The sequence below is a fragment of the Lycorma delicatula genome, chromosome 8 (genome assembly GCF_047948215.1).
Source record: "Lycorma delicatula isolate Av1 chromosome 8, ASM4794821v1, whole genome shotgun sequence".
Classification (NCBI taxonomy): domain Eukaryota; kingdom Metazoa; phylum Arthropoda; class Insecta; order Hemiptera; family Fulgoridae; genus Lycorma; species Lycorma delicatula.
The window spans coordinates 71123652-71136174 of record NC_134462.1 but is presented as its reverse complement, the minus strand read 5'-3'; the positions used below and the strand labels follow the sequence as shown (position 1 = coordinate 71136174).

General features: G+C 26.7%; 1 protein-coding gene across 1 annotated transcript in view; it reads left to right on the top strand.

Moving 5' to 3' along the window:
- The first annotated feature begins 1729 nt into the window (after window positions 1-1729).
- LOC142328617 (proton-coupled amino acid transporter-like protein pathetic) overlaps window positions 1730-12523 on the top strand; it is a 242538-nt gene continuing 231744 nt past the window's right edge. Inside the window, exon 1 of the mRNA XM_075372440.1 lies at window positions 1730-1913. Within this exon, the coding sequence (XP_075228555.1) occupies window positions 1839-1913 (75 nt within the window). The 5' untranslated portion in view covers window positions 1730-1838. The remainder of the gene's footprint in view (window positions 1914-12523) is intronic.

Here is a 12523-nt window from a genome sequence, read left to right as displayed (position 1 = left end):
TTATCTCGATAACGAAGGCATTAAAGCGGGTTTCACCATTGTTTTTCTTGTAAAATGTTAAACTGTAATCATGTGTCATATATTTACCTTCAATTTAAAAAAAAATTAAGTTTGATTCAATACGGCAGATCCAAGATGGCGGACAAAAATTAAAAATCCACCATAATACAGATTTTTTTTATCTGTGTAGGATCCCATTACTTTCTACCTCCATAGACCTCTCAGGTAAGCAGTAATATAAAGCTGTTTCCAACTTAAATATCATCCGGTATATATATATATATATATATATATATATATATATATATATAATTTTTTTTGAGTTGAGTAAAAAATTCAAAATTAAAATCTTTCACTTTCATGCGCATTTTATTAAAGTCAGTTTTATTATAACAATATTTCTTTAAAAATTATTTTATTATTTTACAAATTTAGATCTAATTTATAATAAAACACCTGATTAATAAACGAAACTAATTACACTTACCTAAACAAAAGATTAAATTTTAAAATATTTTTTAAAAAACGTTGTGAATTAGTAATAAAAACAAAATAAACAAATGAAATAATTTAATTAAATATGCATACTTTTTAAATCCAACTTTTAAGAAGTTCAATGTGGGAAAATTGCGAGCGAATTCTTGATATAGTACGTACGTTATATAAATTTTCATTTTAGTATTATAAAATTAATTTCAGTAATAAGGATAATCTTAATTAATATAAACAAATATTTTTATTTAAAAAAGTCAACATTTTTGACCGAAACAAGTATTATTTCAATAATTAGAAAATTATTGATCCAAATATCGAGAAAGTTACAGTGAGAAAAAAAAACAATTATTTTTTCTTTATAAAAGACCATATTTTTACTTTTTTCCTTTTTTTTACTGCGTTTAGTGAAAGCGTATAGTTGAGTTAAATTAATAATAAGTATTAAAAAGACGGTTTTTTTGTTATTCTTCTATTCTTTAAAGATAAACAATAAAATAAAATTTAATAATAAAATAATTATTAACGAATTAAATATTCTTTTAATAAAATTTCCAATTCGTCATTCCCACACACAAATTTCAAGCTTACATATTGAATTAATCATCAATAAAAAAAATCACCCATAATTTTTTTATGTTATTTAGTTTTTTAAACTCACTGTCTCAAAACTCACAATTTTTACATTAAAAAAGAGAAATGCTACATAAAAATTTCCTACACGTCTTAGTTTTTTTTTGGGGGGGAAAAGATATAAAATATTTATAGTAGATGAATTTATTAATAAAAAAATATTTGTTTTAAAAAGAAATAATTTTCAAGCAATAAGAAGATTTTTATAATAATTAATTAACTTGAAATTCATTGTTTTTATTATGGTTAATATAATATTCCTTAAGAAAGAGTACCGGAACATAGAAGTAATTAAAGTAGTAAACGAAAACAATAAAGTAGTAAAAATTTCATTTTAATTGGCAACAAATTATAAGTAATCTTTAAAAAAAATGATTTAACTAAGATAATTCAGGAAATACCAAAATATAAATAGATTTATATCAACATAACAATAATAGTAGTAATAATAACAATAAAAATATTCCAGTAGTGAATTTTTCCATTCTTGACCTGGTGAATGGGGAGGTTGTTAATAAGGTAGTGGGGGAGGAATCGGTGGATGTGGTGGGGATGTCCCATCTCGCGGGAGACAGGAACTCATGGCGCGCAAGCCACATTTTACACGGGACTTACTTGGCGCAAGGTAGTGTATTCGACGAGACCACAACCACGGGACTCAGAAGAAGAATAACTTATTTTTTACATTCTCTTATATCATCTTCATCATCATCATGGTGCAAAAAATAACGTCATCCGATAGTGTACCTCTTCATAAAACGACAAGCGTTCCTGTTACTGTTACTGCTGTAAGTAGTAAATTTATATAATAAATAGGTTTAATAATACATATTTTATGATGTAATAATTTGGTTGAAGTACTTATTACTTAAAAAAGAAAAAAGTTATTTTTAGTTCTTATGTTCATCGTTATAGGTATCATATTTAGCTATTCTGTCTACAGATATTTTTTTTTATTTTCTTACTACGAAGTTCTGTTTTCATTTCCATATTAAAAAATTTACAAATAATACATTTTTTGTGAATTTTGAAAAAAGTTTTATATATTAATTTGAAAAAAAAAAATATATATATTTTAAATAATGACAATAATAAATTAATATAAGTATTTTTATTATAACTTTCATGTTGTAATTTAATTTTATATCTATTTGATTTATTAAATTAGCTTTTGAAGATATTAAAAATTACCAGATGTTATTCAACATTACCGTGAATTTTTTAAAACTTACTTATTTAATGCGCATGTGCGGTGCGCAAGCACATGTGCCCTTGTTTGTGTACGAAAGAGTTGAAAGTTCTTACTGACTAACCAAAAATTGAAATAAATTTAATATAATTTATCATAAATTCTATTGATGGAATTATTATTATTTTGTTTAATATATGCATACATATATATATATATATATATTAAAATTAAAAAAAAAAAAATTAATTATTGGTAATTTTAAATTACGATAAAGGTTTTATTGTTATTATTTTTAAATTAGTAAAATTTAATTAATTCCCTCGTATAATGTATGAGAGTATTAGAAATTCATTTAATTTAATAAATTACGATAAGAGTTATCACAGATGTTTTTCCAATTATTTCATATTTAAACATTTTTTAAATGTATTTAAATTACTGAAAATATAATTTATTCTGTTTTTTATCAACCAAATTGTTGATTTCAAGATTAAATATTCTATTTGAAAATACATTAGTGCAATATATAAAATAGTTTAATTATAAAAATATATAATTAAAAAAAAAATCTAATTATACCTTTGTTTATAAAATCATGATTACTTGTTTTGTATATTTTATTTACCATATTAAAATTTCAAGTAATTGAATACTTAATTACACCTTAATATTAAGTTATCAAATCGTTTTATTTCACCTGTTTAAGAATTATAATTTTTTAGTTAAAAAAATAAATATAATAATTTTTTTAGATATTAGCTGAGACTTTATTATTATTACTTTTTTTAAATAATTTTTATTACTTGAAGTTTTACCGCATAAGATTATATCTAATTTGGTTATTTACGTAGCAATAAATATAGCTTTTATTTTATCACTTAAAATCTGCAGTTTAATTTCTTAACACACTGACGTGATCTACTAGTTTTTTCTTATTTTTATTTTTTTTAAATAAAAAGAATAAGTATATTCTAAGAATATAATCCCAATACCGTTCCGACGTATAACCTACAGTAACACATCGTTCTATCTCTCTCTCTTCCAACTTATCATTCTCTGTTTTATGTTAAAAATAACGGTATATGTAATGTATGAATAACAATAGAATGAATAGACTTATTGAATTTTAAATTTAGACGGTCATCCCGTGGTGTTGCATTTCACAGTCAACGTGCTAAAGATTTCTAAACACTGTCGTCTACACACTGAATTCTAATTTTATTGTAAACAAATACTGCAAATTAATCAATATAAATAGTCTAGTAACACGTGTAAAAAATAACAATATACTGATGTCCTATTAAATATTCGACACGTTTATGATATGTAAAAAAAAAGAAAACATATATATTTTCCTGTTTACAAGAATGCTGACTATGTAGATTCTTTTCTACAAACTAATATACTTCAGAATTAATTCAGAGGCTGATTATTTTACTAAACTTTATAATTCATTATTTTCTTATAGCTGTAATGCATATGAAGTATTCGAGGTATCAGCATCGTCATTCAGAGTAATTTTCTCCAAGATTAAAGATGATTTCACTTTAGAATTCAACCCGGTGGTGTCATATTTTAGTCCGTTTGGTGTGCTAAGAGTATTATTTCATAATACCTTGAAATATACAAAATAAAGAAATCACAATAGCAAAATATTTTATTGTTTGTAGATGTTTATTGCTGATGTTTTCAAATCTCAGTATACAGATTGACGATTCCCGTATCTTACATTCCACATGTGCTGACGAACGAAATAACCGTATCGAAAATACTTCGATACATCTGTTTTTATCTTACGTCTATGGGCAAAAAAAATAAATTTGTTAATTTTACAAGACGATATAATTTAAGCAGTTATAAACGTGATATTTTGTCATAAAATGTATAATTATTCATACCATTATTTTGTATTACTCATTTCCAATTTTATTGACAACTGATTTGTTGGGTTTCACTACTTCCTCATAAATGAAAAAAATCTTCTAGGCTTACTACAGTAAAAAATTTAAATGATAATTATTTTTGTTATTTTAGTATTTGTGCGTTTTAGTATAGCGCTTCCAACTAATCCCACAAAAATTCGTGAAATTAATCGTTTAAAAATAAATAAATTTATATGAGATTTGGAATATATTGTCATTAATTTACGTAAGAAACAGATTTATCAGATTTCAATTTTTTTTATTAATTCATATTTTTTAAAAATGTTAGGAAAACTAATTTTCTTAACTACCTTTTTGAGTAAGTAAAGCCAAATTCGGTTTCGTAAAGACGGAGTACGTTAATTTGTTGTTTTTCATTATCTGTTTGATTAAAGTTTTATAGCTATGATTCTTGTGAGTTATAAGCGATATTAGTCAGTTTCAATGTTCATCTTCGATCCGGTCACTAGGGTGAACAAAGAGAAATGCTTATTTGGAAGGCCGAATAACACTCTGAGAAACATTCAACACTGAATAATAGTCAGCATGCTAATATGGTACAGTATAGAAAAACTGGTTCACATCCCCAGTAAGCAAGGTATGATATGTTATTCTTTAGAGAATGAAAAGGTAATAATTTCAGAATGATGTAAACCATCCTGCAACTATTCGGTTATGCCAATTTATAAATATTGTCAGTTTCGTTCGCCTTTTCTTTTTCCTGTTTAGCCTCCGGTAACTATCGTATAGATAATACTTCAGAGGATGATATGTATGCGTGTGAATGAAGTGTAGTCTTGTACATTCTCAGTTCGACCATACCTGAGATGTGTGGTTAATTGAAACCTAACCGCCTAAGAATACCGGTATTCACGATCTAGTATTCAAGTCCGTGTAAAACTAGGACTTGAACGCTGGAACTCTCGACTTCCAAATCAGATGATTTGGGAAGACGCGTTCACCACTAGACCAACCCGGTGGGTCAGTTTCGTTCGCCTACCTTAAATCATCATAACAGTATACTTTGTGATATTATAGAATATTGAAAATGTTAAACATATTTCTTAATCCAATGTAGTGGAAAAAAATTGATTTTGTATTAGCCGTCTAAAGAATAAGCTCAAAAATCTAATGACTAAAAAAATGTTTGGACATCGATACTTAAGTATAAAACATATTTTATTCTTTCTATTCGTTTTTTTACGATTTCTATATACATTTCTGTTATCTTATTTATTTTTTACTTCCATCACGTTTGTTTGCTAATTATTAACCAAATAATCACAGCTCTTATTGTAAAATAAATATGAATATTAACTCGCACAATTTTGAAAAAAAATTAAAATGAACAAAAAATATCAGTTATTTTTATACCCATAAAGCTTTCTTCGTTTTTCTGTTCTTTTTTTATTTTTATATATTTTTTAAATTTATTTAATTGCTAGGGAAAACTAAATAAATAGAATTCTTGATTTTTTGCGTTTTTTAATTATTTTTTTTTTACCGGCGATAATTAACAGAGGTAAAACCTGTATTACGTTTTACATAATTAATATTTTACCTAAGATCTAAAAAAAAATAATTACATATAAAGACAATATAGTAACCGGTTCCGTTTTAATTATACTTAATTTCCTTCTTTTTTTTTATATAAAATATCACATGTGGTGCCTGCATTGTGCTTTTTTAAGTTGTTGATATAGATTTGTTTGTTTACATTTGACGTCATTGTGTTGTTATATTTTTAGATTATATATTTAGATTAATTTGATCCTTTATATATAAAATTTCTCTTTCAGTTTTCAATATTTATAATTATATATGTTTATCTAATAATCTATTAAGTAAAATAGATATTTTCAGATATAAGTCCGCTATATAACTTAGCACAATATAATATCGACTATTTTATTATTGATAAAATTAATTTGTTGATATTTTCATGTGAAATATATAGGACGTTAATATTAATAATTCCGTTATTCTACGTGACAGCTTTAATAAATATTTTTAACTCGTTTACTTATTGTTATTGACATAGTCACGATATTGAATATAATTTTTTTCTTTCTTTTCTTTAAAATAGTAAATAACATTAAAAAACAATTACGTAATAAGGCAATAACAGTAAACTTATAATAAAATCGCGTGTTTATTTATTTATTTATAAAATAGACAGTTTTTTTGTTAGTGATTAAATTTATAAATAAAAACGTATTATTAAAGATGAAGGTTAATTTTATTTACATGTGTATTGTCATGACTTTTTGTTTAACGTTGAGGTATACTATTCCTTCCTAATGCAGTTTCTATTACTTTTCAAGTTACATCTTTACTGATACGTTAGAAAGATTTTATTAAAAATATATATATATTTTTCTCTGAAACTATAAAATTTATCATTAAAATATTAAACAAAAATTAATGAAAATTACCTTTTTTTACATCACTTTTATCCTAACATTTACACGAGGCGTAATAAATTGTTAAAATATATCCAATTAACAGAGTAATCGGTCTTTATTCCTTATTGTTCTCGCCTACTTGGGGATTTTTCGATCAATGGTTTTCAATATATCGATCATCTTTCGATTAAGATTAATATTTCAATCATAATAGTTATTTTTAAAAGTTAAAAACAAAACAAATATGTTGTTTAAAATGAAAAATTAAAATAAAGTAGAATGGCAAAAACATAAGGCTATCCTCCGTTCATTTATACATGATTATGAAGCATCTTATAAGTTGCATACTTATCGGTAAAGAAGTAACTGATATTGTTCAACGTCCCAGTTAGTAATGTCGAATAGGTTCAGAATTAACGCTTGCCTTCTCATGGAGGTAGTAAGTTCTGGGCCCGTTATATTATAACATTAACGGCTCCTCCTTCATTGTATCTTTCAACCGTCATTTTTTAGTTGGGTTCTAATTAACAACATATTTGTGCTTCAGCGATTGAAGAATGCGAAAATCTCGAAAAATAAATTCACTAGACAAAGAAGGGCTTCAGCCGCCTACGCATACCAATTAAAAAAAATTCGTAATAGATATCCACACACTTCAACACTATCCTCCCATCGCGGCTTCGCCCGTGCTAGGTGGTTACTTCCGTTTACTGTCGCGGGCAATTTTTTTTTAATATTTTATGTTTTTGAGTCAAGAAACCGGAGGCAAGTGCAGCCAGTCGTGTTGCACATACAGTAACAATGGCTGTGTTGGTTGAGCCGCCGTGACGTACACCAGTTAAAAAGTCAAAATTAAAACCCGGAAATGGATTTTAGAAAAAATTAAGGATTTTATCCGTAAAAAAAGATTTATACAGAATGAAAAACAGATTGACAAGATAAATATTTGATTTTTACGAAAACAGAACCAAAAAGACTACATGGTTAAAAGAAATAGGTAAAGATTGAATTGAAGATTTGATTGAAGACAAAATGAATTTAGAAAATTTGCAAGAATCAATTTTTGAGAGAGAAAAAATAAAGGACGGAAGAATGGAAATGACAACTGACCAAAGAGCTTTTGAGAAAAGAAAAAAAAATCCTAATTATATAAACGCGATCCTTAGTGGTCACAACGAGAAAAAAATTAAATTGGTAGCATGGAAAAATAAAGTAAATAGAACTTCTATTTTTAAGAGTAGAGGATACCTCTTTTCTTTTAATAATGATAAAATATTTTTCAATTTATTATTAAAAAATAATAAATTATTAATAAATAATAATTGATAAATTCAATTCATTATTTCTAGCATCTAGTATAATATTATTTTGTATTCATTTTTCATGATAAAAAAAACTCATGAATAAAATTTTCATTAAGTGTAATTACATTTAAGATTTATTACCTTTCAATATTCCCAAAATTTTTTTATCTAATTTTTTAAGCATTTAATGATTATAGGCTAAACCGTTCCTGATATATTAGACAAAAAAAATAATCAATAACTACACTACAGAATTTTGTAATCTAGTTCATACATGTACAATTTAGATGACTTCAAATAGATCGAGTTAGTTGAGTGACCTTTAAATAACAGGAAACCACTTTACTTTTCTTTGGTAAACCAGACCTAAGATGCTTTATTCTTGAGAACTGGCGTACCATTTCTTTTGAATTGGCTACGGCTTACAATTGTCATCTGTTTTGGCTTATTGTGAGATGGCTGAAACCATTGTGTTCTTGGTTTATACAGGAACTTATTTGTTTCGAGTCAAGTACAGTGATTTTAAATAGTTGTTTTATTGTTCACAGGAGTTCACTAATACTTTTATTGTAGATATGAACTGCAGAATTTTCATATCTTAAATACAGTGTGTCCGTAAAATAATAGTGGGGTTTTAGATGGTTATAGGCTCGGATCAAAGCATTGTAGAGGTACATAATCTTTGCGGTGCAGAGGCAGATTCAGTGTTTATTGTGACTTACAATGTTTGTACAATGTGAGTACTGTTGCGTGTACAATGAAGACCCCCCCCCCCCGCGTGAAAATAACATTCCGCGATGGGGCAGTGAAAACAAGTTTGTGTAGCTCGAAGAGATCCGTGCGGAGGTGTTCTAGACAGTTGGACATTCCTGAAACATTTCCCAGTTTGTTAAATAGACGGCTCTGTTTCACTGCTTATAAAATTCAGGTGTTACAATAACTTTATCCACAGGACAAAGTGAAACGATTTGATTTTACTGTAGACATTCTGAATAGGTTAGACCAGGATGATGGTTTTTTAAACAAGTTCATTTTCAGTGATGAAGGAACGTTTAATGTTTCTGGACGAGCACATCGGCATAATGTTCGTATACGGGATACTGAACCTCCACAAACCGTTATTGAACGTCAGCGTGACTGAAAAAGGGAACTGAAGTTGGCTCCTTTTTGCTGAAAAAACAAAAAACGGGGAACTTCTTCCTGGATATTTTAAAAGTGTATGCAGTGCCTCAAATACCTGACAATTCCATTTTCCAGTTAGTCGGAGCTCCTCTACATTTTGCTGCAATAGCGCAGGATTTTCTTTCCTCAGCGATGGATCGGACGAAAAGGATGGATTGTCTGGCCCTACGGTCTTCAGAACTTACCCCCACGTATTCTGTTTTTGGGGTTATTTAAAAACACAAGTGTATTCTGTTCAAGTTCGAAATATGAACCGTTTAAAAAAAAGAACACTGAAACTGTTTCTTCTACCACGCTTTTTTACCGCGATTTTTCTGCCATATACGGCAAGAGACTGAATATCGTTTTGACGTGTGCAGGGTAATAAAGTGAACACATATCGAAATCTACCGAACAGACAAGAAACTTTGATTGTTTCTCTTTCATTTAACGTACAGTTCATTTCTCTAAATGCTTCATTCCGAAGCTATAACCATTTAAAAAACCTCACTATTATTTTATGGACATACTCTATATTTTATATATACTCGTGTATGTATATATATATATATATATATATATATATATATATAATTTTAATTCTTTAAAAGAAATAAACACTTCTAGCTAAATATAATTTAGTTTTAGTAAATTGGAGCTACACATTTCATACATCCCCCTTGTTTTTTGGACTTAGAAGTTTATTTATTGGAGTAATTAAGTCTGTCCTATTTGGTGCAACGTTAATCAACAAGGATTGAGAAAAATTAGTTTATTTAAAAAAAAAAATGATGAACTGTCCGATGAGCACGAAAATCAGAGGAAAACTGAAATATATATATATATATATATATATATATACAGCCGAGATTTTTACATTTTTATTTAACATGTTTTCGAGTTATAAGGCAAAAAAGTATATAAATATGTTGAGTATCCCTCATTGCTAAATCTGATCTACTTAAAAATTTGGAATTGTAAATAATTTACGTATTTTCATCGTACTAAAACTCAACTTTCTTAGATCACATTCAAAAGTTTAAAAACTAACCCTGCTTTTTTTAATTTTGTTAAAAGTTTGATGCCATCAATGTATAAAAACGTTTTTGATCAATTTTGGAAGAATTTATGTTCAGCAGATTCGAAGATATTAATTAAAATACAAGTTTAATACATATGCGTACATTCGTACACCTTCCGGAAATTTCTGTAACTTTTTTCGTGATTTTGTTTGGACTGGGGGTCTTGAAACGTAGACCTATGCTAACAGCCCGAAACACAAATTTTGGCCGATCGCTGTACTTTTCCTTTATTATTATTCTGCTGCAGCAGCAATAAAACTATAACTGACAAAGTAAAAATTAAATAAAAGTATAGAAATATTTTAAAAGATCATCATTTTTTCAATAACATTTTAATAAAGGAAAGAAATGGAATTTTTTAAGCCCAAATAGGAGAAAAAACTAACTGATGAAGAATGAAAATTGCAGTGCATTTTTTTAAAAATCAAATAAACAAACATTTATTAAAATTACAATAATTCTGTTTTAATTAAAATTAAATGCGTTTTATTAGAATCAGAAGAAATTATTTATATAATCACTTTACGCGATTAAGATTATTGTTTTGTCTTAATAATTTAACTAGACATAACATTTACATTTAATATATATTTTAAAAATAATATAGTTTAAAAATTTGGTAATATAATTTATAAATTGAAAAATTAATTACATCAAAGTATGAATCATATTTATTGTTTCATCATATTATTTATTAGTGGTTAAAACGGAAAAATTTTTAAATATAATTTTTATTGTTATACGATATGTATCATATTTTCTAACTTATATTTCATCTAAATTATTTTACGATAAAAAAAACCACATTTTAATTAGTTTATGAAAATGAATTATTGTAACAGTAAACCATTAGGTAATATATCTGTAATACGTAATTTAACTTATGATATTAAGTAATTAATGTACTCATAAAATTTCTTTAATTACACACACCGACCAAAGTCATCTTATCTAAGTTTATATAACTGGACGTATATTGAAAAGTAACATCCATTCAGAATGAAATTCATTCAGTAATGCCATTTTTTCCCTTACTTTTGACAGGAAAAAAGTATTTCAAGATAAGATATAGATTCTTGAGTTCCGGTGTTTGTCCTTCATTTGCCTATGGATTGTTTTTTTAAACATGAAATATTAAGACATTTTTATAAAAACTTTTATAGAATCTTTATTTTGTTAAATACATTTAATAATGTTTAATAAACATTCCACGTTTAAAACTACGAGTTTATATTTTTATAAACAATACGTAAATACGGCTGATTAACAACAGCCTACAGACGATCCTAGTGCGTGAATAGTTTTTTGTTTGTTTTAGAAAAACAAATTTATATTGTATTGAGAAACACTTAATGCCGACGAAAAATATTATAAGAATGTGAAATCACATAGCCAACATAAAATTAGATAGAAATTAAATGGATAAAAAAATGTAGTCTGAATAATTATAAGTAAATAGTCGATTTATAATATAACTGATGACTTACGAAAAAAAAATATATAAAAAAATAACTTTTTAAACACTCAGAAATATTTAAAGTCAGATTTTTCTTGTCTTTTAAAAAATACGTCTGCCGGTTTCGTCTAATGGTTAACTCGCCGTCGCAAATCGGTTGTTCAACAGCTGATTTTCGAAGTCAAAGGTTCTGAGGTTCAAAGCCTAGTAGTTAGTTTTTTATTTTATACGGATTTGAATTCTAGACAGTGGATACCGGTTTACTTCGATGGTTGGGATTAAATTAATTACACGTTTTAGGAATGGTCAGCCTGAGTCTACACAAGACTCATTTACTGGGCCGTGGAGTGGTTGCTTATCGTTCACTACTTGAACAGACTTCAACATATACATTAGGAAAAAATCTGATGTGGAAACGACATGACTTCCTTGTACGCCTATTAAATTGTATTTACACATTTTTTTAAAATGAAAAGTACATCAAATTTTTTTTCATTAATAACTTTTGATATATTTTTTTATTGTTATTATTAAATTATTATTTAATGTATTTTTATTTTTTTTTTACAATCCGAGGTTAATCATTATTAATAAAGCAATATATTTAAGTTAAAAAAAGTGATGAAGTCGGATTTGAACCGATGTGCCTTCCCCTTATAAGATCCAAATATTTCATTAATTAAAATTTTATTTGGCTATAACTCTGGAATCAATGAAAATAAGTACCACTTATGATATACCGTTTAAAAGCTCTCAATAAGGGCTTATTATTTCAATTAAGAAAAAGTAAAAAAAAAAACAAAATCCAAAAAATGTGGATTTTGTTTTTTTTGGATACTTTTGGTCTAGTCGATTGCAATCAAAAGGGAAGAGGAA